This window comes from Silurus meridionalis, chromosome 2 (assembly GCF_014805685.1).
Source record: "Silurus meridionalis isolate SWU-2019-XX chromosome 2, ASM1480568v1, whole genome shotgun sequence".
Classification (NCBI taxonomy): Eukaryota; Metazoa; Chordata; class Actinopteri; order Siluriformes; family Siluridae; genus Silurus; species Silurus meridionalis.
Genome location: NC_060885.1, coordinates 16,646,004 through 16,673,675, shown reverse-complemented (window position 1 = coordinate 16,673,675; position 27,672 = coordinate 16,646,004). Strand labels below are relative to the sequence as shown.

Sequence of the window (27,672 nt, the reverse complement as noted above, 5' to 3'; positions counted from 1 at the left end):
CAGGGACTACTGAAGACCTTCAGGTTTCACTTTCTAGCTATTTCTAAAAAGCCGTTTATTTCCGGTCTCGACAGCGTTGTCATTCCCTGTTGCCATAGAAACCGCGTGTTTACGCGCACAGACAGGGCGCGCTGTGGTTTGATTTAGACGCCGTGCTGCTGTTTGCGGTTCCCGATGGCTTCACTGGTCACCATTCGATACGGCCCTTACGAGTCGTGTGGAGTTGTTAATCACAAGAATTTCCGATTGGAAGGCCTGCAAGGTTCATTCGGCTTTTCGTTACTGCTAGCCGCCTGTGTGGTGGAATTAACTCTGGGGGGATTCAAACGTACAGAGTGCACCATAACCCACACTGGCACGTAAACTGATTTTGCCTCTTATCTCTATCCCCCTAAGCTGTTCTACGGAAATGCGGCTACACGTGTGTTCTTGAGGAAGTACCGGACTGGAACCAGGTGGAGTTGGTTGTTCATGGAGAAAGTGTCTATCAATGCGACATCAAAAAACTGGAGTTTGGTAATAATTTCAGTATAACCCCAGTCTCAGTAGCACTCATATATAGCTACTCTGAAACATCCTGAAAGAGGAACATTTGCTCTATATTTACATTTATACAAGCTGAAGATCTGTTTATAGGTATACATTTATCCTAAAACAGCACACACAAGTACAATCAGCATCATTTTATAGTTTCAAACTATTCATTTAATTATCAATCTAAAACTGTCATCTGATACTTATCACTTATAGCCTGATGCATTTGGTGCATTCATAAACATGAAGTTTTTGTTAATTTTAGAACCTTTTAATATTATTGTGTACACTACTCATGTAGTGTATCATTTTAAATAGTCAGGGTTGCTGTACTTATCTGAATAATTGGGTTTATGTATAACATTACGAAATAAACAGACAGACCACTTAGTAAGTAAGTGGCCACATGTGCTTTTATGACCAATGTATTCCAGATTTAGCCCCACCATGCTGTTATAATAGCCCTGTCTTCTGGAAAAGCTTTCCAATACAGTGACGGTGGGGATTTTTGTGCTCATTTAGCCACAAGATCGTTAGTGACATCATGATAACAAGCAGTGCTGTCAACAAAGTCCTGCAACATATTCAGCATATTAGTTCGTCCCATAGATGATCAGTCAAAACAAAACATTAGCGCTATAGCAAAGACATTATAATAGATCATTTCTGTGCTTCCAACTTTTTGGCAGCAGTTTGGGGAAGATCCGCATTTGGGTTTAATGTGGCCATGTATGTGGACTACATTACATTTGGCCATGTTGTGTATGTGGAGTTTATATATTGTATGTTTCTGTGGAGTTTATATATTGAATGTGTCTGAAAAAGGTCTTGTCTCACTAGGGGGTGATGGGCAGCTTGATCCACTGTGTCATGAGGCTGCAGAAGCAGTAAGGAACGCAATCCAACAACACCAAATATGATCCTAGAAAACTGATTAAAAATGCATACAAATTATTTGTGTTGTTTGTTATTTTATACCATTAATGCTGAGGGTTCAACAGAGCCAGGCTTATATTGGCATGTCACTGTAAACAACAATATATGCAAAATATTAATCCACATACATGTGATTTCTGTCCTTGTTGAATCATATATTCTAATCACTCCAGTCTTACCACATAGTACTATAAAATTTATAGTCCCCAAAGAACAATCCTAATTTAGACTATCATAGTGGCAATAAAAAAAAATTGCTGCTTGTTATTACGCCATCTGGTTGTTGTCTCTGAATGAAGCCAGGTGTGCCACAAAGTAATGACAGATAAAGAAACAAAAAATATAGTGTGAAATTGTGATAAATTCTAATCTATGTGATCCCAGCATTGTTGCACATATGCATTTTAATATCATGATCTATTTACTTTTGTGTTGTTTCTCGAATATGACTAAGCATGCCTGCATTCATTTCTAAAATGCATCAACGTAACCTGAATAACAAATAGTTACTCTATTGTTAGCTAAGTACTGTGCTTTGAAAGCAAGCCCATGAAGAGGACAAATTCTAAGGAATATTTAGAGCAAGTAATTCATTAGCATTAAAAGCTCTGGCCCTCAAATGCATTGAGGTCAAATGCAGTGGTCATGAACTTCTTCAGCTCTGCCAGATGTGTAAATTTGTTTCCTGTGGCAGGGGCCGCAGCAGGGTCACGTCCAACGTACCTGAGAGAAGGACAGTGGTGATAAATACATGTGCCTTGCTATAATATTGTCCTATCTCTACTCTACTTTTTTAAACGGGTTATTTAGCGTTTCAAATGTTCATTACAAATCATGAAATCTTCGTTTTTTTGGATCCTCTCCAGCCAATGACGGGCTAAATAATAACTTGAGTGACTCAGTTTAACATTCAATCAAGTTTATCAGTATAAAACAACAAATAAAAATCATGTCAATTCATCGTCTGACTTTCTGATGCTAATGAAGCTACCAGTATGTGTATAAATATGCATAAGCCATAAAATTGTAGTGTGGAACTTTAGACCCCTGGCCCAACCCCAGTAAAATGTTCTAATGTGCTGGAGTAAGCGAAGAATTGTAAGGAATAAAGAGTCATCTTTGCCACTCGCATCTAATTTAAAAAATCTTTTGGTTGTGTTTAGCTTGCTGAGCGTCCATAGTTATTGCTTTTGAGACCGGTTAAATGACGGGACTCACCAGATTGGTTTCTGGTTGCAGAGCACAGTAAGAAAGCGTGGTCTTATGTAGTCATAATAACCCATGTTCTTATGCTCTTCCTGACACCATATGAACTCCGCATTGCTGTAGAGCTCAACCTCCTTCTTGATAAGGTCAAACGGAAATGGTGCTAGCTGAAAATTGAGATAGTAAATGAAAAGTAAGTGATTCATGTGTCTAAATGTGGTTATACAATAAATGGCTAAACGTTTATGGACACCTGACCACCACACCCATATGTGTCTGTTAAACATCCCATTCTCTATCAGATTTAAGCTGACCCCAGGTTAGAACTCTGTGCAGACTGCTCAATTACTTCCATTCTAGCCTTGGCAAACCAATCAAGCATTTTGCTTTGTTCAGAGAGGCATTGCCATGCTAGAACATTTGACCCCCTTAATTCCAGTGAAGGGAGCATGTACTTATACAGCATACACAGACATGCTGCACAATTGGGCAGTTCCAGCCTTATGGCAACAGCTTGAGAAAGAATCACATATCGGTGAGATCAGGGCAGGTGAACACAAACGTTTGTCCATGTTAGCCATGGCAGGCAAAAAAATAGCAGATTTCTTTGGGATGTATATGCATCCTAAATTATTTTGCAATCCATTAGCCACAATAAGGTATTAAAGTGTTTCAGTGGACTTAAAATCACAAAAAACAAGAAGAGAATGTGCCTCTAATTATCCAGTGACCTCTGTAAGAACTCTTACACCACTGAATAAATATACACAGTAATATATATAGTTATGCATTTATAAACAGCATTATTATATGTCAAATTTATTCAATAAGCCACTTATCACTTGCAGTTAATTTGCAGTTTTTTTACTACCCTAAATGTAGAATTTAAAACACTATATGAATACAGTGTATCTTAAACTGCACTTGAGAAATGATTGAATTTAACCTGCTCTATTCGGACAACTGCAATGCTATCCTCCAGTCCGAGTTGTTTTCTCTCTTTTGCTAGCTCATAGTAGACTTTGCCTGTACAGAAGATCACCCTCTTCACATTTGCTGGGGTTTTAGATGCAGGACCCTCATCTGGTATTATTCTTTTGAACTTAGTTTCTAAAAACAAACAATTGGCCATAAATGAATAAATAAATAAATTAATTAATAAGTAGAACATGATCTTTCCATTTCATTTCTTCAAAAATAATTAGGCTGATTGGTCAAATCTTTTTTCATACCTGTGGTCATCTCATCGAAGCTGGAGCGGGCCTCAGGGAGCCTCAGTAAAGACTTGGGAGTGAAAATAATTAGCTGAAGAGGAAACAAGATGTCAATCATAGTGAAAGAAAAGTAGAGCTCTTAGTGGTTTTACTTTAAGGGATGTATACTGTAAATAAACCTCTGAGCTGTGAATCCAACCAAAACAATAAATTAAGAGGACTTTTTTACAAAGCAGACTGCGTTGTCCCCAGCGAGCCTGTTTAATTTGCTCAGGAAGAGATTTTCTCATGCTCCACAAAGCACTGCATTTATCTGTAACTGGGGAACACTTTAGACAATTACTGTATCGGAAAGCCATGAGTGTGGGGAGAATTCGGATTGTATGCTGTTACAAGTTTTATGCCCATCAGAGTTCTCCTGATTTATTTTGCTACAAAATGACAACTTCAATAACCACTGCCTGTAAATTGGCAAATTTCTGTGACTTAAATATAAATTATTTTTGTTACAAGCAAATATTTAATTAATACAGTATTTGACTTCAACATATTAATATATAATACACCAATAAAATAATTCTCACCGGCTTTCTGAATGGTAATAAGATCTGCCTTCTCAGCACATGAAAGTAGTTAGCAGGTGTTGAACAGTTGACCACAATCCAGTTAGAGTCATAAACCTGTTGGACTTCGAAGTTTCCAGTGAACTCCTTGATTAAAGGTAAGTAAAATAGAACTGATTAAAATTGGTGAAAGATCAGCTCCAGAAAGCCAGAGATTGGGCAAAGAATTATTCAGGATTGGTAAACATTATAGCAACTGTTAAAGATACTTACTTACTACATTTCCTCTTCTACTGCTTATAATATTTATTATATATAATAATATATATTTTTTTACAATTGCTATCACTCAGCCAAAAACTGTAATTGGCAATCTGCAGTTTATTTGATTTGTAGAGTTTGGAACAATATTGCTATTTTTACTACAATTTAGAGAGTTGCATACTCATAAAATAATGTAAAGGATTAATGCTGCTCTTCTGATGCTGGTGGTCTAAGGGCTCTTGTGAAGACTGATGGCATCACATATTCTTTTACTAGGGATTAGGATATTTTAGCTCAAACCTCTTTGCTCCTGCTGGAGGTAAAGATTTGGTCAAAGATGGATTCTTTTACTAAGATAATGACTCCAAACCTACCTAAATCAATACGCACAAAGAAACGGTTATAGGAACATTCTGGACTTCTGGATTTTATTAAAATAACAAACCATACCGATTTATGGTTTGCTTTCATCCACTTGAAAATTTAGATTTCAGTGTATTTAAGAGAGTCTTAAGCAATATTCAAGACAAAAATAACCTGATCTAAGATGTATTAATTTTAATATACTGGTTTATTCGTGTTTTTAGCTCCCAAATGAAAGCCAATCGCAACCTGCTCAGTTTGGACAACAATATATAAAAGGTACCATTGACTCAGTGTGGACAAACATAAATAAAATAATTTAACTAGTCAATATTATGTGGTTATGCAAATACCTTTTTACTCCACTGAACAGGAAAAGACTGAAAAGTAAAAGACATTAATAATTGTCTCTTTAAGCACTGACCAAATGGGCAACAAATGGAATCCAATAAAGGATCATTACAGAAGTACCTACTCACCGGATAGTGATCAGGGTCATCTTTGCTCATCTGCAAGAAACGTTCAGGTCTTGCTGATGAGTGCTCTGGGCCCTAGTAACACACACACACACACACACACACACACACACACACACACACACACACACACACACAAAACATACTCTTACACATCACAAAGCAAGATAAGCTGAAGAATGATGTCCTCATTTGCAAAGGCCCTAGCAATCTTGAGTCATCACTATTGATCTCTAAGCAATTACTTTGCCTTAAAGAGTAAATGTTAAGAAGCAAGGCCATGATAATGTGTTCTCCAGTTCAGGTTTACTTCAGCAGTTACAATAGAGTTTATTAAGACTCGCATAACTGCATAACCGCATAATAAAAAGTAGCCCAGCAGTAAACTTTAATAATGCATGACAATGTTACACACATTATACATTAAATAGTAGTATATGTTGTACTACTATGAAATTGAGGTTAGTAAAGACTTAGTATCCCGACCAGAAATGGCAAAAGTACACATCCTTCACTGAAGTAGAAGTACAGACACTCGTGTTTGAAAATACTCTGGTAAAAGTTGAAGTACTGACTACACTTTCTCACTTAAGTTAAAGTAAAGAAAAAGCTCTGACATGTACTTAAGTAAAAAGTATCCATTACTACTACCTGTTTTAGTGCCACACTGGTAACTGGACCTCACATCATATTCATATATTAATACAAAAGAATAAACATTTTTGTTATCTAATGAATGTATCCAGGCTGAACATCCACCATATGTTCTCAGTCAACACTGACTCCCTCTGTCTCATCCACATTAGCCAAACTGTACTTCTTGTTGCATTCTGCCTTTCTCATTGTTAGCTTTGTAAACTAGCCTACCTCTGTGGTGTGTGAGAGCCAGAAAATTATACACCAGTGATAGGTTGAAAAAGCGGTGCAATGACAAGAAATAGGTTAATAGGGCTAAAAACGCAATGAGGAGAAAAAATATTGTTACCGAATAGATTAAAACTAAAGTAACGAGTCTGGTTTAAAAATGTAATAAGTAGAAAGTACAGATATTTATGTAAAAAAATGTAATGAGTTAAAGTAAAAAGTTGTCCAAAAAAGAAACGGTGAAGTAAAATACTGATACCAGAAAAATCTACTTAAGTACAGTATACAAATTATTTGTTTTTAGTAATTACTTCCCATCTCTGGTACTGACCATTCCTTCCATGCCATGGGGTAGCAGAAGGACAATGCCATTGTTTCGGACCCACTTGGCCTGGCCTGGACAAATGAACTGGTCTATGATGCACTGGGCTGTGTTGTGGAAATCCCCAAATTGTGCCTCCCAGCACACAAGTGCATTGGGACTGGCCATAGCAAACCCCAGCTCGAAACCTATTCCAGCACACAACACATACATTAAAATGCAAACTAATAGCATAAAAATAGAACAACTTAAAAAATATAGCTCAAAATGGACTAGCTAATTATTGTTTTATATTTAAATATGTTGTACAGACACCTGGGGTAATCTGGTTTCTCACCCAAAACTCCATACTCAGAGAGGGAGCTGTTGCACACTGTGTAAGGAGCTTGGTTCTGCCAAAGATGGTTCATTGGAACACAAATGCGCTTATCCACTTCCTGGTCATGAAGGACGTGATGACGATGACTGCAAAATCAAAGTGGCCGTTATGGTCCAGTACTGCAAAAACATACACAATACATTTTTTAAATATCCAACTAAACAGTCATTTTCAATGTGGGTACACTTTAATGTTATAGATTTATTGTTCTGTGGAATTAAATAACTGCAGGAGATCTTTTATGCTTCTTCCATCAAGAGTTGCTTCAAGAAGAGAGACGAAAGAAAGGAAGTAGTAAGAGATAAGAAGAGAGTTGATGTGATAAGGTTTGCTAGGTCACTCAGATGGAATGTTTAAATGTCAAATACAGTGTAACAAGACAAGCATTGACAATCTCTTAAACATCTAAGTAATGATGTAGCAGCTACATTCAAACTGATTTATGATTTTACTGAACATCGAAGTGTCAGGTGGCTGCAAGGAAAGAATGACTTTAGCAAGACCGAATCACAGAGATTGCACGCACCCTTATTGCGCTTTGTAGCAACACTGCACAAATGTTAAGCAACAGGAAAGAAATGGTCTTAGTGAACCCAAAGTTCTAAGAGACTATTAAAAACGTTTAGCCCTGTAATAAAAACGTAAAGCCCTGTTAGCAGAGGGTAATTCACACTTTTGAATAATTTGAAAGGATGAATCACAGAAGCAGAGGGTAATTCACACTTTTGAATAATTTGAAAAGGAGGGTGTAGCAAAGCAAAACTGAAGAGAAAATTAGCCCTAATTGAAGTCTATTTACTGTGCTCATTTACATACAGCTGTGATATGAAAGTGTCTTTTTGTCTTCTTCGATAGGCTAGCTACATCATTCAGGAGAACTAAACACAGGGCGAACAACCTTCAAAAAGAATCAATTACTCATAGCTGTTAGGGAAAGACAGGAGTGCTAGACTACAGCACGGCGATATGTTCACTCCCCAGGGCTTGTTGGAGAAAGCTGGGTGGTGGGTGACTGAATGCATCGGCTCACAGACAATCCCCATCAATAAACAGACTCATGAGACAACAGCTTCTACCTCTCACTAACATTTTATCTTAAAAATCGTGCATATCCTGAGGACAAAAAGATTCCATTAAAGAAGCAATTAATGAGAAATGTAAATCAGACTAGTAAATAAAACCCCACATGTGAAATGCAGGTGAGAGAATTCTGATTAGCAGTGTCTCTGGGACTAGCAGTGTGTGTATTTGAGTTAGTGCTGCTGTGGGGCGTTGTCAAACAGGTTCCCCTCAATGCCAACAGAAGCAGCACCGTGAAAACACCATGTGGGCACTACGCTCTCTCCCAGAGGACTCTTCTCTAAGACAAACTGACGTCATCTGTCACTGTTTAGACATTAAATGAAGCTGTGGTGCAGAGAGCTTCCCTCTGCCATTCTGAATGATGAGGCAGTAGACTTGTTGTCGTCTTCGTGTTGATGAAACAATCATAGACTGCTTTCTTCATGACATGTTCAGTGAAAATCTTCTTGTCACAACTGCGTGTTCATAAAAAAAACACACTGCATCAAAATTGTCTTAATGGCACATTTAAGTATCTCTTTCACAGCTAACATTGAGTGTCAGCTGAATGAGGTACTGTTGGTTTAGTATGCTGGTGCACTGTATTTGTACGCCCACCTGAAGGTTCCCCTCTCTACATCTTGCCCACTCAGTCTCACATGGACACCATCCTTTAGAAGGGAACCAAAGGCCATGTACTCCCCAAGAGCCCAGTCCACCGTACGCTTACTAACCATGTCAGCGCGGCCTCGCAAGATCCTCAACACCCCTGGGATTTAACAGAGGAAAACATTCAAGAGACCAGACAAAAATGAGGAAAGTGATGATGACAAACATCCAGGTATAGTCTAGATATTTTAGTAGAGCAAATGGAATATCTACTTGAAATCACATGTATAATTTAAGTTTTTTTTTGCATTATGCACAATCTAGCTGAATATTGTTTCTTCGAACTCAAGAATTCGAGTCAAGTACCTCTTAATCAGGACTAACGAAATATCACGTACCCTCTGATCACACTTAAAATAAGAAAAAGATCAATTAAATGAGAAAAATGTATTCTTAAGAAATAAATCATTTGAGGGTATACATAGACCATGAAGAGAAATTGAGCTCATGGGTAAAAATGTCGTAAATAGCAAAGAGTCTTTATGCAGTGACCGGAGTTTAAAAGATGTGTTTAGGGGCTGGCCATAAAGAAGCATTGCTTGAAATAGTTGGTGGTTAGGATGATTTAGCAGTGTTTAGAGCTGTCAAGCTGAAGCTTGCTGGTTTAGTTTAATGGTCCCGGAGTGTATCTGCATCACAGCTGTGTAGATCTTATAAGCACCAAGGCACTCCAGCACGACTGCAGCAGAGTCACAGTGAGCTTTGCTAATTGTCCATAGCCACACTATCACGGCACTCGCGTGTGAAGGCTGGAACAAATCAAATATAGTAGACAGATGCAGCAAAGTCTGTTCGATTGGATAACATCTGAGGCTCACCACTGTGAATGGAGAAGTCTTGCTGAGGGACAGAGCTGGCAGCCTGGCCGATGTGCTTCAAGACATCTTCAGGGAGCCCTGTGGGTGGATAGCTCATACTCCTTGGTTCTCCCTCATCTGTGAAGAACTCTAAATAGAGAAACGCTTCAGTATTTTTTTTTCTTTAGCTCTTAAGTATTTCTTATTTACAGATAAAAAAAAAAATAAAAAAACTGTACTTGGCCAAGGTGAGTCCAGCCAGTGACGGATGTGAAGTATCTTTTCATCTTTAGAGCTTGCATATGCTTCTTCACAAATTTTGTCATACTTAGCCACTTCCTCCTGCAAACAGTTAACAAGATTCCTTCGTTATTAATCATGTAGAAAAATGTACTCACTGCCCACCACCCAACAAAAAAAACAAACAACAAGAAGAAGAAAACAGAAGAGCTTAACATATTTGTGAGAAATGATTCATTAGACAAGGCACCTAGGTGCTATGGAATACAGAAAACAGTGAGCTGTAAGTCACAATTTATTCCCCGAGTGTATTCCCCTGAGCTATGGCGGTGAACAGAGAGTGACAGCAACGCGCTTGTAAATAAAACGAGCTGTCGCTGGGCCAGACAGAATGTCAGCCATGCCCAGTGGAAGGATGGCTGGGTTTAAGCTTTGTGTTTTTTACAGTAGATCTAGACAGAGTGGGGGTAAGTTGCTATGAATTTAAGCAGCAGCCAGCTAATGTGGCCTTAACAATGGTAAAAATCATCAGAAATGAAAACAGCAATGCATTTGGATAAGAAAGAGGATCAGCTTTGCCATGAATGTTATATCTGCTACACAATCAGGCTGAAGTAGTCAACTAGAATAAAAACAATAGTTTTTCAACAAAATTTTACTCAGTACTTTACTTCACTATATATTTTTTAGGCAACTTCTTACTTTTATTCATTGCACTATTTACACAAATATCTGTAATTTCCACTTCTCACATTTTCAAACCAGGCTTGTTACTTTAGTTGTAATCTATTTGGTGAAATGTTAATATTTATTCTTCTCACTGCGTGCCGTTTTCAACATATCAACCTATTTCCTGTCTTTTAGCATTTTTTCCCCAACCTACAACTGGTGTATAATTACCTGGCTGTCACGCACCACAGACGTAGGCTAGACTACAAAGCTAACAACAAGCATGGCAGAAGGCAACAAGTAAAATGACTAACGTGGATGAGAAAGAGGGAGACAGCGATGTAAACATGATTGAGCAAAGAGACATTCCTGATCCCCTGATCATTATCATCTTTTCTTTGCTTGTGTTCTATATGGTGGATGTTCAGCCTGGATACTTTTATTAAGTAACAAAATAAAAAATTCGTTTCACTATGATTCTATCATCTCGGTATAAGAAACAAACCTCAAACTCCTGCAGAGTAACGACATTCTCAGAAATGAGCTTGTCTGCATATTTCTTTAGCACATGCTCTTGTTTACAGATCTGCTTGTACATGAGAGGTTGTGTGAACATAGGTTCATCCATCTCATTGTGGCCAAAGCGCCGGTAACAAACCTGCAAAACATAGACACAAACAAAAACATCAATCATTGATTGCTGATGGTAACGAATAACATGCAGCTTTTATCCCACTTTACAGTGTCTTCTGTATTATTTTCTTCAACACCCTTAATACAATAGTTACTTATTCCTATTCATCAATAGTGGCGTTCGAGGAGTGCGGTTAGCCCTCAAATGGCTTCAATCTGCCGTTAGAACAGGAATGTGTAGCATAGTGCTCACCAGATCTATGACCACATCTTTGTTAAAAGTATTTCTCCATTCTGCAGCCACTTTGCAAACATACATCACAGCCTCAGGATCATCAGCGTTGACATGGAAAATGGGTGCATTAACCACACGAGCCACATCAGTAGGGTAAGGAGAGGAGCGCGCCATTCGCGGATCGGTGGTGAAGCCAATCTGGTAATTAATCATTTATTTATCCTGTGAATAATAGGTCAGTTTGTCTAAACCAGCTATTCATGATTTCTGCAGAACTGAAATTGATTTGATTCTTACCTGGTTGTTGACAACGACGTGAATTGTGCCATGAGTGGTATATGAGGGAAGCTTACTGAGGTGGAATGTTTCATAGACAACTCCTTGCCCAGCGAATGCAGCATCACCATGCAGAAGAATGGACATCACCTGATGTATCAAAGCAAACATAATTGCATCATATGAGAAAAAGGATAAAATAATGATGTATTTAGTTTTTTCAGGCCATTATCGGTTCCTTAAAGCAATATCACGTACACATAAGAAACAAGTTCACGAGGTATTATCAAAAATGTACGAGACGCAATAAGTTTCACAAGACGCCACATAACTTCTGGTATAACATGGTTTTTGTCACAGATATCACCCATAACAGGAGGTGAAGGAAAAAAGGGAATTAATATACCATATCTATAAAGGTGAGTAACAATTTGCTGTGATTCGGCCTGTCATTATATTTGCTACTTGCTGTAACTAATGTAACAAAGTCTTTCACAATTCATGTGAATGTGTCATGGCTACCTGTTACAGCTCAGTAAGGAAACGTAATAAATTCTTATAATCAGATAGTAGTATGGAAGATTATTGCCTGCAAGTTAGTTATGAATCTTGATGAGACTATGCGTTAATTTACCATTCAAACTCGTATCACTCTCAACCTACAACTACAAAAACTACAAAAACCTTAAAACAATATAAAATTGCCAATTTGACTGTAATGAAGAGACTATTGAACAGTCCTCAGTAAAAGTTTGAGTGTTTAGACAGAGGGGGTTGAGAGACTTACAGGAGAATAGTGTTGTTTAATTAGTTTCCATGTCTTGCTTACCTTTTTTCCATCAGCATCTCCTCTGTAGAACTGCTCAGCTTTAGTTTTGCCCTGAACCACAGGGTCCACTGCCTCTAGGTGAGACGGGTTGGCCATAAGAGACAGAGTGATGTTTTTATCCGTCTCCCTGTTGATCCGCTCATGGTACATACCAAGATGATACTTCACGTCTCCTGAGCCCTGGAGAACAAGTAAATATGTGTCATCCATATCTGCCTTGCTAACAGAGAAGAAACTGTTGAAGAAGTAATTATGTAGTAAGGGAAATCTCATTGTACCTCCTCTGCAGCCTCTAGTTTGGGATCAAATTGGCAAAAAATCTGATCGAGATCTTTCCTGACAACATTGGCCAGGACATTCAGACGGCCCCTGGGTAACAGAGGTGCTGCTGTTATTGCTTTTGATACAAACTCATAAATGAAATATACAGAGAGTGTAACAGTATAGATGTACCTGTGAGGCATGCCCATGATTACACTCTCTATGCCAGCTGCACTAGATTTGTCAATTATCATCTTCAGAGCAGGGATGAGGACCTCACAGCCCTCTAAGCCAAAGCGCTTCTCTGAAGACCATTTGCGAGCCAGGAAGTCCTCAAAACTGTATCACAAATGTAAGAAACTACATGTGAAAGCTACTTTAGCAAAAGTGATTTTCATTGGGACTGTTAGTTTTTGAAAAACACAGGACAAGTCCAGCACAGTTTGGGGATTTCCCTGGCCTGTTTAACACAATTACAGTATCTCACAAAAGTGAGTACACCCCTCACATTTCTGCAAATATTTTAGTATGTATTCTCAAGGGACAATACTTTAGAAATTAAACTTGAATATATTTTAAAATAGTCAGTGGGCAGCTTGTATAGCAGTACAGATTTTTTGTCCTCTAAAAATAACTCAACATACAGCCATTATTGTCACTGGCAACAAAAGTTAGCACACCCTAAAGAACATGTCAAAACTGTGTCCAAAGTGTCAATATTTTCTGTTAGCACCACTGTTTTCCAGCACTGCCTTAATCTTTGTGGGCATGGAATTCACCAGAGCTGCACAGGTTGTTGCTGGGATTCTCTTCCACTCCTCATTAATAATGACATCACAGATCTGCTGGATGTTAGACATGTGGCGCTTCTCCACCTTCCGCTTGAGGATCCCCACAGGTGCTCAATAGGGTTCAGGTCTGGAAACATACTTGGCAACTCCATCACCTTCACCTTCCTCAGCAAGGCAGTTGTCATCTTAGTGTTTAGGGTCGTTATTATGTTGGAAAACTGCTGTTAGGCCCAGTTTCTGAAGGGAGGGCATCATGTTCTGCATCAAAATGTTACAGTGCATGTTCGAATTCATGTTTCCCTCAATGAACCTCGGATCCCTGGTAACAGCAGCACTCACACAGCCACAGACCAGAAAGATACCCCCACCATGCTTGACTGTAGGCAAGACACCACACACACACCATCTAAAATGGTTCCAGTAATTCATGCTCCTGGACAGGGTGTCTTCAGCAAACCATTTGCAGACTTTCTTTTGAGCCAGATTCAGAAGAGGCTTTCTTCTGAGATGACGGCCATGCAATGACGGCAATGCTGCACATTGACTACTATAAAATATATCCATGTTTCATTTCTATAGTATTGTCCTTTGAGATGATAAAATAGTTGCTGAAATGTGAGAGGTGTACTCACTTTTATGAGATCAATTATTCAATTATCAGTGACCTTCCAGAAACTATAACTATACTAAAATACTGTAATTCTTGAACTATACTAATCTATCCAGCAAACACTGACCGTGTTGAGCGAACCAGCCTTGCCAGTAACGTCCTCTTTTCTCTGTCAGTAAATTTCTTGATGGCTGGAGTCTCAACCATTTGCCTGATCCATTGACATTGCTCCACATTGTTAATAAACATAAATTCCACACCAATATGACCACAGTATGATGCCTACATTCAACACACAACAAATGTTATATAAACCACATTGTTTTCAGGATTTTAGCATAAATGTGAGGAAATCTCAACAAAAATGGTAAAACAGAATAACTGTCCAAACTCATTAAATACTATGAAATATGGACAGGCTGGGTAGGCATTGACTACTCTAATGAAACTTTGCAAGAAAAATTGTAATGATAGAAACAATATGTCCAGCTTTGTATTGTCTTATTCATATATATAAATATAAATACAGCCTCTCTAAATGTGTTGGAATGGCAAGGCCATTCTTTTTGTTTGCTAACATTTTAAGTTTGCAAACAACAGGAAGATAGACATCTTGTGGCTCATATTTTTATTTTTTTTGTTAATTCCAATATGGTCATTGCTTCTTAATTATATATACATTTCTTAGTTTCAAAATGGCAGCTCTCTGGTTGGTTTATGCTTTTTAAACAACAAATTCTGCCCAATCGAAACCCAATTAAAAGTAGATACCGTAATTTCCGGACTATTAAGTGCACCCCTATATAAGCCGCACCCACGGAATATTACAAAGATTTAAATTTTGAACATAAATAAGCCACACCTGTCTATAAGCCGCTTTACACAGGCTTTAATGAAAGACAGTGTCTGTTACACGGTGTAATGGCTGAAATATTTTGTGGCTCCTTTAAGAGCAGACCGAGTGTGCAAGACCGAGGAATATGTCTTTATTATTTTCTGATGCTGATTTCTAAGTTTCTTTGACTAACCCGTAACACTGTTGCCAAGAAAAATAAAAAAGCACGGGTTTTGGAAACCTGTCTGTGCCTATATGCAACTGGAGTTAGCGAGCTCTCCCTTGACCCAGACTCAACGCGTTACAACGGCTTGTATCTAAACAGTAGCCTACCAACTAAGTCATTGTTCACTGTCTTCCTCCTTCCTTTCACAACAATTTTATTTTTATTTTAACAAGTTTATCTTTTGGCATCGTCGTGCGTTTAAAAATCACCATCGGTGGAAGTTTTTTCTCCCGATGCCGTGCAGCTCAAAACACAGGTAGATGCGTTTTTCATTCCGTTCGGAAATTTCATTGCTCTAATGTTATGTCGCTCAGTTTTTTGGCTTGAAGTCTGTGAAACCAGGAAAAACCCAGGAAAAATCCATAAATTAGCCGCTTCGTTGTTTAAGCTGCGGGGTTCAAAAGGTAGGAAAAAAGTAGCGGCTTATAGTCCGAAAAATATGGTATTCAAAGCTGTTATATCATTATTGTTTAAACAATGAATATAACAGGGCAACTAAAAATCTGTGAAACACAGTTCCAATATTTTTATTATTTGGAAAAAATAGGTGGGTTTAAAATTAATCTGTCATATTCTAAGTTTATTAATTTTATTTTACATATCTTGATAGAAATATCAGGTTGTGAAATCTAAAATTCTGATCTTTTTTCTTATTTTCATCTTGGGTGTAAAACACTGGTAGGCATTGATCCTGTTTTCCATTACTTTCAGGGCAATATATGCATGCAAAGATAGAACTACCTTTACATACCTTTAGTCTGTGAATGATTTCCCGGAGTGGAAGTACAGTGTTTTGTCCACCGATAAATGTTGTCGATGGTAACTGGAAGGTCTTATCTAGATCAGATTCATCCAAACTGTAGAAGCCTATTGATAGATTTGCAATCATTTTTTAGCAAACAATGAAAAGTAGAAAAATAGGTTAGAAGGTTAGAGACAAACAAAGTTCTTTGTGTTTATTAGAAATAATGTCAACATATTCAAGTATGAATTAATTATATTTTGGTATATTTAAAATATTAACTCAGCATGCTTTTGTATCATTAAGACATTATAATTATTTCAAAGTATAATGAAAGCCTGTGCAATTTAGGTAATCAGAATATCTTGCATCTAATCACACTAATAATAAGATTTGCCAGGGAAACTGTGGATGCTCAGCAAAGCAAAAGCAACTAAGAAGACAGATACATGAAATGAAATTATAGCCACAATACAGATAAATAGTACTCAGAATATAGCACTATATCAGATAACTATAACTAGAGCTGACTGGTTATAAATCTGCTTTCATTACTTATGTGGAGGCTCTCTAAAAAGGCATGACAAAATATAGTGTGACACATATAGCAGGCGTATATATGAAGAAAAAAATGCTATGTTTTGAGGAGTCTCTTTAGTGGCTATTACTCTCTCTTTTCGATCTGTTGTGAGAGCATGTCCTACATCCTTTTATTTTGCTGGCACTAAAAGCAATAGGGCATGACGAGAGCAAAGGGGAAGATTTATGATCCTTTGCCTCAGACAACATTAACCCGAACATGCTTTTCAGTTTTAGGGCATAGTTCGAGCCCTGCACGCTTGAAAACACTGTGAATTCTGAACTGACTGAATAAGCAGTTATTTGACTAGCATATCACCAGTCTTTTCTATGTGAAACACATGGTTTCTCCAGGAAGTACAACACAACTTTCTATGGACTAATATTATAAATCATGTTAACAACCTGGATAATATCATAATCATTTGTTACATACAAGTGCCAGCACAAACAAGGCACAACACCCTTTATTACACCTGAACTTAATTAATTTTTTTTTTGAATATATAAAAATATTCAATATACAAATTAATTATAATGAATGTAAATTATGTAAATATAAATTATTTACAATGATTTTCTATTCTGAATGTGATTTTATTCTAAAGAAGAAAAAATGTCTTACTGAGTTTGTCAAGCGTTGTTATCAAATCTGAGGGGACGAAAGAATCATTGTCCGCTGTGAGAATGCCAAGAGGATCAAGCTGAGCTACATGATGTCCACGGATCTGCAAAAAGTACATTCTCAGAACCGACAATGTACTTACCAGCAGAATTTATTTGCCGTTTTTTTTTTTTTTTTTTTTATTAAAAAAGATACAACAAAACAATAATACATGTATTAATAAGCTTATTGGTATACTAATACTTCAATTTATTCAAATGATACAATTTACTTTCTCTGGTTTCTATCTATGGTCAAGATTAGTTTTTAGGCTTAAAGATATCTGTTCAACATCAACACATCTAATTTTAGAGTAGCTTTGCTGTACAGTTTTGTCCACTGGTAGATATTTGTGGTGTTTTATACCTGGTAGGCTCTGATAAGGTTGTAGACAGCCAAGTGATCCTGAACCACTTTCTGAGACATTGCAGGAGTCTGGGACATGGCACGACCCTGGAGAAGAGCAGATGGACGCCTCTCTCCTGCTTCTTCAGTTGGATTGTTTGCCTGGGCGTTCCGGAAATAGGCATCCCAAGACTGTGACAGAAAGTTTATATCTAAAATTGTTCAAACTGAAGTTTAATGTTTGTATTAATTACCTAAAGCAGAACCTGAATATCAGTTATATCAATATAACCTTGATAATAAACAGTTCTAGAAAAAAAACAGATATAGGAGTGCATGCTAAAATGCTGGAATTTTAAATGCTTACCACACCTCATGAACGTTTTTGTGGTCCTCGAGCCAGGCGTAGTACATCTCTTCTACATAGCTGGTACTGAGGGGATTTCCAGAAGAATAGCATTGTTGAGGGTCCCACACACGACTCTTCAACCACAGACCTCTGAGAGAAGCCAGGGAGCGAAACCGACTCATATCTGGTTAGCCTGAGGCAAGATCAACCCAGATCATTAATAAAGTGTTATGCATTTTAATAAATTGCTTTATATGTCATATTTGGTGGAGAAAAATGTATTAAAGTTGCAGTGTATACGTTTTGTTTGTCCAGAAACAAAAAGTCTGCAAGGTGTAACCTAATCTTACATGCCAAATCACCATGATCAACCTTGATAAGTTAGCTAATAGACAAAACAGAATATACCTGTGTTTCCTAACTTGGTGACTTTATCATGTATTCGTATTCGACATCATACACCACTATGCAAAACAAAAGGCTTATGTCAGAACACCAATGACAGACATTTCTATTTAGACACTATTAAGTAGGCTGGGCGATATGGCCTAAAAAAAAAATCCCCGATTTTTTCACAAAATCGATTTTTTTCCCCTCTGCTTAAAATCAATCTGCATATGACAAAAAAAATTTCAAAAAAAGTTTTAACTTTATTAAATAAAGTTTATTTACCCTTCTGGGATTATAACTCACTTTGGGTTAAAGTGCAATCAGAAACAACAAGCCAAAAATACAAGATGGCAGCCCTGCCTTTGTAAATTGTGAAAATAGAACGTAAGATAACATAAAATGAGCAAACCTACAAAGAAAAATGTTTTATGAGTGTTTAAATGTGGAACATAATTAAAAATGCACCTGAGGTTTTGAGTGATTTTGCCTTTACTTTTCTCCAAAACTCCACAGTAAAATAAGATAAAATTTAAGAGAGTAATAGACAGGGACACTGTTAATAAAAATAATTTGAAAGATTGAGCAAACTTATAAAGAAAAATGTTTTTTGAGTGTTTGAATGGAACATGGTTAAAAATGCAGTGATGCTTGGAGTGATTTTGCCTTTACTTTTCTTAAAAACTCCACAGTAAAATGACTGTTTATAAGTGTTTGAAAATGGTGATTTAAATGATCTGATTTTTCTGTTTCTTAACGGAAACGCCGTTCTGAAGCGTCTTTACATGTATTTTGGTCGCTTCCACCACCCGTCGTAAGTGTGCGATTGGACGCTCAACACTAAACAAAGTGCGGCTGCTTAACCGTGTATTTTCAACATGCGGCTGCTTAACTTTTCTTGGGAACGAGTTCTTCTCTGTTAGCTGCCATGTTGTTTGTGTATCTCTATGGCAAATGCGCGGGGGGAGGGGGCTGAGTTCGTTCGAAACTATGGGAGCCCAGAGGGGAGCGTCGGCGGACAATAAAGAGAAAACCGATTTTTATTAAAACAGATCGATGTAAACTACACATTCGAGTTAATCGATAAAATCGATTTATCGCCCAGCCCTAATTAAGTAAGAAGTAAGGGCCATAGTGTGCAGTTGGTGTTCCAGTTAATCCCTACCGTGTTCATTGGGGTTGAGGTCAGGGTTCTGTGCAGCTCATCTCTTTGGGCAAAGGTCATACTGGCACATTTGAGTAAAGGGAAGTTGCATTCAAAGCATTCAAAGACATTCAACACAACTGTGCGTAAAAAAAAATTAGGGAAGAAATCCCAGTGTGTTGTTAAGAGTTGGCCATACTGTGTCTATGTGTATATGTAATCACATATTAATACATGGTAAACAAGAGGGTCAAATAGGACTATTGTTTCAAGGCAGGCCATTAAAATCTAGATAGTTAGCTGTTTGAGCTAGGTAATGTTATATGAATTACATTACTGTTTATGGTCATACCGCAAATAAAGCTTGGCTTAGACCATAGTTCGCCAGGAGCTAACTTTTGGAAATTGGAGTTTTGTTCTTTATTAGAAGTATTGCTTTCCTCCATAACTAACCTCCTGAGGCACCTCATGGGCATGAGGTTCACCAGGCATCAGTGATCAATCTGGTGTTAATTTGGTCTTAAAACAATGATATGAGCTAATGCCAGGCCCCAAACTGATTGGCAAAAGAAACAAACATAACAAACAAAGAAATAATCCACTCAAACATAAATGAGAATTCTTTCTATATAAAACCACCATATTAACCTAGTGATGTTCAAATAGTGTCCTTGTAGCCGATTTATGTCTTCTTCTTTCTTCGGCTTCTCCATTAGGGGTAGCCACAGCAGATCATCCGTCTCCATACCCCCCTGTCCTCTACATCTGCCTCTTTCAATGCAACAACCTGCATGTCTTCCCTCACAACATCCATAAACCTCCTCCTTGGCCTTCCTCTTTTCCTCCCTCCTGGTGGCTTTATCCTCAGCATTCTCCTACTGATATACCCCATGTCCCTCCTCTGCACATGTCCAAACCATCTCAATCTCGTCTCCCTCACCTTGTCACCAAAACGTCCTACATGCACTGTCCTTCTAATAAACTCATTTCAAATCTTGTCCATCCTCGTTACTCTCAATAAAACCTCAACATCTTCAGCTCTGCCACCACTAGCTCCACCTCCTGTCTTTTACTCAATGCCACTGTCTCTAAACCATACAACATCGCAGGTCTCACCACAGTCCTATAAACTTTCCCTTTCACTCTTGCAAATACCCTACTATCACAAATCACTCCTGCCACTCTTCTCCACCCAATCCACTCTGCCTGCACTCTTTTCTTCACTTCTCTAACACTTTGCACTGTTGATCCCAGGTACAGTGAGGAAAATAGGTATTTGAACACCCTGCTATTTTGCAAGTTCTCCCACTTAGAAATCATGGAGGGGTCTGAAATTGTCATCGTAGGTGCATGTCCACTGTGAGAGACATAATCTAAAAAAAAAAAAAAAAAAAACAGAAATCACAATGTATGATTTTTTAACTATTTATTTGTATGATACAGCTGCAAATAAGTATTTGAACACCTGAGAAAGTCAATGTTAATATTTGGTACAGTAGATTTTGGCCAACTCCTCCACTCTAAATCAGTCTGGTTTCTGGCCTGTCGCTGAAAAACACAGAGTTTGAGCTCCATCCAAAGATTCTCTATTGGGTTTAGGTCTGGAGACTGGTTGGCCACTCCAGAACCTTGATATGCTTCTTACAGAGCCACTCCTTGGTTATCCTGGCTGTGTGCTTCGGGTCATTGTCATGTTGAAAGACCCAGCCTCGACCCATCTTCAATGCTCTAACTGAGGCAAGGAGGTTGTTCCCCAAAATCTCGCAATACATGGCCCCGGTCATCCTCTCCTTAATACAGTGCAGTCGCCCTGTCCCATGTGCAGAAAAACACCCCCAAAGCATGATGCTACCACCCCCATGCTTCACAGTAGGGATGGTGTTCTTGGGATGGTACTCATCATTCTTCTTCCTCCAAACACGTTTAGTGGAATTATGACCCAAAAGTTCTATTTTGGTCTCATCTGACCACATGACTTTCTCCCATGACTCCTCTGGATCATCCAAATGGTCATTGGCAAACTTAAGACGTGCCTGGACATGTGCTGGTTTAAGCAGGGGAACCTTCCGTGCCATGCATGATTTCAAACCATGACATCTTAGTGTATTACCAACAGTAACCTTGGAAACGGTGGTCCCAGCTCTTTTCAGGTCATTGACCAGCTCCTCCCGTGTAGTTCTGGGCTGATTTCTCACCTTCCTTAGGATCATTGAGACCCCACGAGGTGAGATCTTGCATGGAGCCCCAGTCCGAGGGAGATTGACAGTCATGTTTAGCTTCTTCCATTTTCTAATGATTGCTCCAACAGTGGACCTTTTTTCACCAAGCTGCTTGGCAATTTCCCCGTAGCCCTTTCCAGCCTTGTGGAGGTGTACAATTTTGTCTCTAGTGTCTTTGGACAGCTCTTTGGTCTTGGCCATGTTAGTAGTTGGATTCTTACTGATTGTATGGGGTGGACAGGTGTCTTTATGCAGCTAACGACCTCAAACAGGTGCATCTAATTTAGGATAATAAATGTAGTGGAGGTGGACATTTTAAAGGCAGACTAACAGGTCTTTGAGGGTCAGAAAACTAGCTGTATCATACAAATAAATAGTTTAAAAATCATATATTGTTATTTCTTTTTTTTTAGATTATGTCTCTCACACTGGACATGCACCTACGATGACAATTTTAGACCCCTCCATGATTTCTAAGTGGGAAAACTTGCAAAATAGCAGGGTGTTCAAATACTTATTTTCCTCACTGTACCTAAACACCTCCACCTTCACCACCTCTTCTCCCTGCAACCACACCACTCCACTGCCCTCCCTCTCATTCACACACATGTACTCTGTCTTACTCTTACTGACTTTCATTCCCCTTCTCTCCAGCATGTACCTCCACCTCTCCAGGCTCTTCTCAACTGCTCCCTATTCTCACTACAAATAACTATCATCCGCAAACATCATAGTCCATGAAGACTTCTGTCTGACCTCGTCGTCAACCTGTCGATCACCACTGCAAACAGGAAAGGGCTCAGAGCTGATCCTTGATGCAGTCCAACCTCCACCTTGAACCAGTCTGTCATTCCTACTGCACACTTCACTGCTGTCACACTGTCTTCATACATGTCCTGCACCACCCTCACATACTACTCTGACACACCTGACTCCCTCATACAATACCACAACTCCTCTCCCGGCACCATGTTGTACGCTTTCTCTAAATCCACACACACAATGCAACTCCTTCTGACCTTCTCTATACTTCTCCATCAGCATTCTCAAAGCAAATAATGCGTCTGTAGTGCTCTTCCTCAGCATGAAACCATACTGTTGCTCACAGATGGTCACCTTTTCTCTCAGCCTGGCTTTCACTACTCTTTCCCATAACTTCATTGTGTGACTGATCAACTTAATTCCCCCTGAAGTTACTGCAGGTCTGCACATCTCCCTCATTCTTAAAGACTCCTCCATTCCTCAGGCATCCTCTCACCTTCCAAAATCTTGTTGAACCACCTGGTTAAAAACTCCACTGCCATCTCCCCTAAACATCTCCATGCTTCTACCGGTATGCCATCTGGTCCAACCGACTTTCCACTCTTCATCCTCTTAATCGCTGCTCTCAATTCCTCCACTTATCTACTTTCTGCATCACCATATCCACACCATCCAACCTTCTCTCTGTCTAATTTTCTCGTTCATTAGCTGCTGTAAATACTCCCTCCATCTTCTCAACACACTCTCCTCACTAGTCATCACATTTCCATCTTCATCCTTTATTACTCTAACTTGCAGCAAATCCTTCCCAGCTCGTTCCCTCTGCCTGGACATTCGGTATAAATTATTTTCTTCTTCGTTAGTGTCCAACCTCTCATAAAGCTCATATGCCTTTTCCTTGGCTTTTGCCACATTCCTCTTTACCTGCTGCAGCATCTCCTTGTACTCCTGTCTGCTTTTCTAATCTCTGTGCCGATCCCAATTCTGTTTTGCCCAAATCTTTCTCCTTATGCTTCCTCAATCCACCATCACGTCTTTTTGTCTTTCTTTCTATTTCCAGATGTCACACCAAGTACCTTTCTAGCTTTCTCCCTTATCAATTTTTGCAGTGGTTGCCAGTCATCCAGAACCTCTTTACCACCACTGAGCCCCTGTCTGACCTCTTCCCTGAATCTCCCACTACCATCTTATTCTTCTTTCAGTCTTTACTGTTCTCCTCTTCTTCTTTACCTCCAAAACCATCCTACAGACCACCATCCGATGCTGTCTAGCTACACTGTACCCTGCCAACAACTTACAGTCTCCAATCTCCTTCAGGTTGCATCTCCTGCATAGAACATTGTCCACCTGTGTGCACCTTCCTCCACTCTTATAGGTCACCCTATGCTCCTCCTTCTTCTTAAAATAAGTATTCCCCACTGCCATTTTCATCCTTTTTAGTGATGGGAAGTCCAATTCTTTTTTGCGAATCAGTTCTTTCGGACAGTTCGTTTCAAAGAACCGGTTCAAAAAACCGGTTTACCAGTTCTTTTACGTCATTACGTCATGCATATCCAAATATCATCTTGGCGGATAACCATACACACTAAACACATTTAAATAAAGTCATGTCTATTGCATGATGATTTGATCTGTTTAAATTAAATTATCATCATCATCTTAGAAATGTTCCTTACATTTACATTTTGCACTAAATCACCCAATACAGGCACTGATGTGCAAAACGTTGATGTTTTAAGTTGTTAGTAAATAAACTTAATTTTCATTTAAGTCCTCAGGTTACCTGTGCTCATATATCAGCAGCGCAGCACCAGCCTTTACAGTATGTCGAACGCATCTGATTCGGAGTCCAAAAAGTGTGTGTGTGTGTGTGTGTGTGTGTGTATTAATGCCAGACAGTACGCGTACTGCTCCAGGTTGCGCATGCTCAGTATCAACAATTCGTTGGTATCAGTAGTATCATACTAGTATGTCGGACGTGTCAAAAAAAACGGTTCTTGATACTGCAGCACGCGTACTGCTCAGTAGGTCGCGCATGCTCAGTATCAACAATTCGTTGGTATCAGTAGTATGTCGGACGTGTCTGAGATAAACGGTTCTTGATACAGTACTGGTGACTCGAGAACAGCAGTATGTGTGCTGCTCGGAATCGGCAGGTATGCACATGCTCAGTGATGATCACTTGTTCAGCAGCATGTTTCAGTTTAATGTGTGTACTGTTGGAGAAACTAGAGAAGAACCCCATTCTCATGGATATTGATTTATTTTGAGTCGGATAGACGGTCATACACATTCAAAAGTGAGTAACTTGAGTAATTTTGTTGATTAGTGCTGATTTGAGACATGAACTGTTTTGAACGATTCAGTCCGATTTCGTGAACTGGTTCGACCGGTTCACTAAAAAGAACCAGTTTAAATGAACGATTCGTTCACGAACCGGACATCACTAATCCTTTTAGCAAAATCTACCACCATCTGCCCTTCCACATTCCTCTCCTTAAAGCCATACCTACCCATCACCTCTGTTCCCTTCACCAACATGCCCATTTTAATCTGCCCCAATCACCAATCTTTCATTGCTAGGTACACCATCTACCACTTCATCTTATTCACTCCAGAATTTTTCCTTTTCCTCCATCTCACAACACAATTGTGGAGCATAAGCACTGATGACATTTATCATCACCCCTTTAACTTCCAGCTTCACATTTATCATCCAATCAGAAACTTTCTTGACCTCCACCACACTCTTACTGTACTCTTGCTTTAGAATCACCCCTACACCATTTCTCTTTCCATCCACACCATGATAGAACAGTTTAAACCTCCAATGTTCCTGGTCTTACTCCCTTTCCACTTAGTCTCCTGAACACACATCATATCAGCTACCTCTCTCTCTTTACCAGTCATAGTACCAATATTTAAAGTACCAACCCAAAACCTCCACTCTCCTCCACTTCTCCTTTCACTGCTGTCTCTGTAGACGTCTTCTTCCTCTCCTTCGGCCACAGTAGCCCAATTTCCACCGGTACCCTGTTGGCTAACAACGGTCGAGGGTAACCCGGGCCTCAACCGATCCGGTATGGAATTCTGGTTTGTGATCCGCATATTTGATTTGGGATGTTTTACGCTGGATGCCATTCCTAACACAAACCCCCCCTTTTTACCCGGGCTTGGAACCGGCGCTAAGCCTGCACTGGCTTGTGCAACCCTAATGGCTGGGTTTTTGTAGTCGATTTATCTACAAAGATAGTAATGTAGTACTGATTTTATATTATTGTGCTGTCAGATCAGATGCATTTCGTCATGTACTTTGACCCTCTATAGTTTTACTTTCCTAGGGTAAAAGTGGAAGTCTCCATCCGCGAGTCAAAATATCTAGTTATCGACTAGTTCCTCAGCTCATGTAAAATCCCACGACATCAGCGTACTGATGAGTGAAGGACACGAAAAAACACACTGCTAACTGCTTCCCCGAATTACACTACATATGTCTGATCTGCGCGGCTTTTAGGAAACAGAGTCAATGTTTGGCTCTGCAGTGCGGTTTACGCTACACACATTGTCCTTTAGCGGGTTTTGGTAAAGAGAAATGTCACCTTGAAGAGGCAGTGCGATGAATGACGTTCCGTTTTGGCACCGACTTGGTGTGTGTGAGTCGTGGTGAAATGTCCGTTAATCCCGCAATGTCATCTCCTGTTTAATCGCTTTAGCTCAGCACAGCAGCTCTGTACATTTACAGGACGAAGAGGAAGGAAGCCCGAGGCCTTACCTGTGACTGTATACGACGCTGAAGCTGGACCGATGGGAGGGAAGAGCTCTAAGTGGAGCACTAACAAGAACAGGACACTTGCATGCATCTGTCCGATCATGTTACAGCTGTAGCATTTACTAAAACTAAAAGTACTAAACATGATCAGACAAATTAGATCACCAACTCTTGAATGCATGGTTATATGTTCCTCATTTTTTTTTATTAAATTTTTTATTAATTTTGTGTCATCCAACTTTCACAACTTGCTAGCTCTCTCTCTCTATCTAATATATATATATATATAGCTGGACAAGTCCACTATGTACACAAAGATATATACAATATACAAGCACATGCACCCTATAGACAATTTAGTGTAGCGCATCTAGGATGAAATACACAGATGTGGAGAAAACTGTTTATAGTTATATTCGGTGGTTTACGGTTTTAACTTTCTAAACGAGCTCTACTTGAAAATATTTTCTGCAGAACCATAAAAAGCTCAAATGTTTGCACCAGAGAATGATCCAATGACAGAAATACTAAAATGCCTGTCATAACTACATCATTTGCCCTTTGTTTTTCTGTAGGTTGATGGCAGGATGAGAAGGTGGTGTTCTTTCATTTATCTCACAATAAATTCACATATGTAAAAACGTTTGATCACTTTAGGTGCAATATAGATTTTTTGCACTTAATCATTACTGTTTTGTTGGTTTAAAAAGCAGCTGGCAAACAGACAAGGTCAGTGAAAGGACTTTTTCTTTTCTCCTTCTTTTTTTCTTGCAAAAGGTGTTCATTTTAAACTCCCCCCTGGCAAAAGCCAACACAAAGGTTTGCAAAATATTGCATTTTGGCATAATCACTTCATAAAAGGCGATTGCTGACATTGTTGATCTTTAATCACATTTTCTTGCCATCAGTGTTAAAGCTTCTTTAATACATTTCTCTGACATTTAAATTCCAATTATAGTTTGACTCTCTGATGGCGTCACAAGTCAGCATTCACAAAAATGAAAATGGATCTACTTCTGCAGTGAACTGCAAAGGTTTAGAGAAAAATGCTGAACAAGGTTATATAAAAACTCTCTGTATGTAAGCATAGTTTTTCAGCACCTAATTACAGAAACACAAAGAATCGAGTCCAAATAACATCAAGATGGCAGTCTTAATTATTATACCACGTTACTAACTTGCTTAAAGTGGTCAGAACAACAGTAATGATTAATAGTTTACAATTTAAGGCCCCGACTCAGTGGTAATGTGCAACACACATCGTAATGCATACTGCTACTGCCTGCCAGCCTACATATCAGCAATGATAAATGAAGCATGTCACACAGTCTACATAAACTACACATAAGCTCTGTCTGCCATCTCAACAACAAATCATACAATTACAAAAACCCTTGGAAAAAAAAGCATGTACCATTTTTCACCATAATTACATTGATATATAATATTTGATCCAAA

General features: G+C 38.8%; 2 protein-coding genes across 8 annotated transcripts; one reads left to right on the top strand and one right to left on the bottom strand.

Annotated features, from left to right (window-relative positions):
• Positions 1 to 15: 15 nt before the first annotated feature.
• c2h10orf53 (chromosome 2 C10orf53 homolog) lies at positions 16 to 1,488 on the top strand. The gene is made up of 3 exons (XM_046863182.1): positions 16 to 262; positions 397 to 516; positions 1,375 to 1,488. The coding sequence occupies exons 1-3, from the start codon at positions 175 to 177 to the stop codon at positions 1,452 to 1,454; spliced, it is 288 nt and encodes a 95-aa protein (XP_046719138.1). The 5' UTR covers positions 16 to 174; the 3' UTR covers positions 1,455 to 1,488.
• Positions 1,489 to 1,494: 6 nt separating this feature from the next.
• ogdhl (oxoglutarate dehydrogenase L) lies at positions 1,495 to 26,305 on the bottom strand. Of its 7 annotated transcripts, XM_046863104.1 has the most exons (25): positions 20,113 to 20,279; positions 18,342 to 18,397; positions 17,957 to 18,126; positions 17,606 to 17,776; positions 17,201 to 17,303; positions 16,006 to 16,121; positions 14,321 to 14,475; positions 12,985 to 13,131; positions 12,810 to 12,900; positions 12,532 to 12,711; positions 11,724 to 11,852; positions 11,445 to 11,624; positions 11,064 to 11,216; positions 9,889 to 9,991; positions 9,671 to 9,799; positions 8,802 to 8,952; positions 7,080 to 7,207; positions 6,752 to 6,930; positions 5,560 to 5,631; positions 5,434 to 5,460; positions 4,475 to 4,600; positions 3,909 to 3,981; positions 3,623 to 3,786; positions 2,689 to 2,843; positions 1,495 to 2,193 (listed from the first exon to the last, which is right to left on the bottom strand). In XM_046863104.1, exons 3-25 carry the CDS (start codon positions 18,113 to 18,115, stop codon positions 2,070 to 2,072), a joined length of 3,015 nt encoding a protein of 1,004 aa, XP_046719060.1. In that variant the 5' UTR covers positions 18,116 to 18,126; positions 18,342 to 18,397; positions 20,113 to 20,279; the 3' UTR covers positions 1,495 to 2,069. The 7 variants fall into 7 exon arrangements, with proteins under 7 accessions (XP_046719060.1, XP_046719052.1, XP_046719043.1 ...); XM_046863096.1 differs by lacking the exons at positions 18,342 to 18,397; positions 20,113 to 20,279 and adding an exon at positions 26,218 to 26,305; XM_046863087.1 differs by lacking the exons at positions 18,342 to 18,397; positions 20,113 to 20,279 and adding an exon at positions 26,045 to 26,211.
• Positions 26,306 to 27,672: the final 1,367 nt, after the last annotated feature.

Coding starts and splice junctions, on each gene's coding strand:
- c2h10orf53 (XM_046863182.1), top strand. CDS start 175: ATGGCTTCACTGGTCACCATTCGATACGGCCCTTACGAGTCGTGTGGA. Junction 263..396: donor CCGATTGGAAGGCCTGCAAG/GTTCATTCGGCT, acceptor TATCCCCCTAAG/CTGTTCTACGGAAATGCGGC. Junction 517..1,374: donor CATCAAAAAACTGGAGTTTG/GTAATAATTTCA, acceptor TTGTCTCACTAG/GGGGTGATGGGCAGCTTGAT.
- ogdhl (XM_046863096.1), bottom strand. CDS start 18,115: ATGAGTCGGTTTCGCTCCCTGGCTTCTCTCAGAGGTCTGTGGTTGAAG. Junction 11,217..11,444: donor AAGATGTGGTCATAGATCTG/GTGAGCACTATG, acceptor TATGTTTTGCAG/GTTTGTTACCGGCGCTTTGG. Junction 2,844..3,622: donor CAGTTGTCCGAATAGAGCAG/GTTAAATTCAAT, acceptor CTCAATTTTCAG/CTAGCACCATTTCCGTTTGA.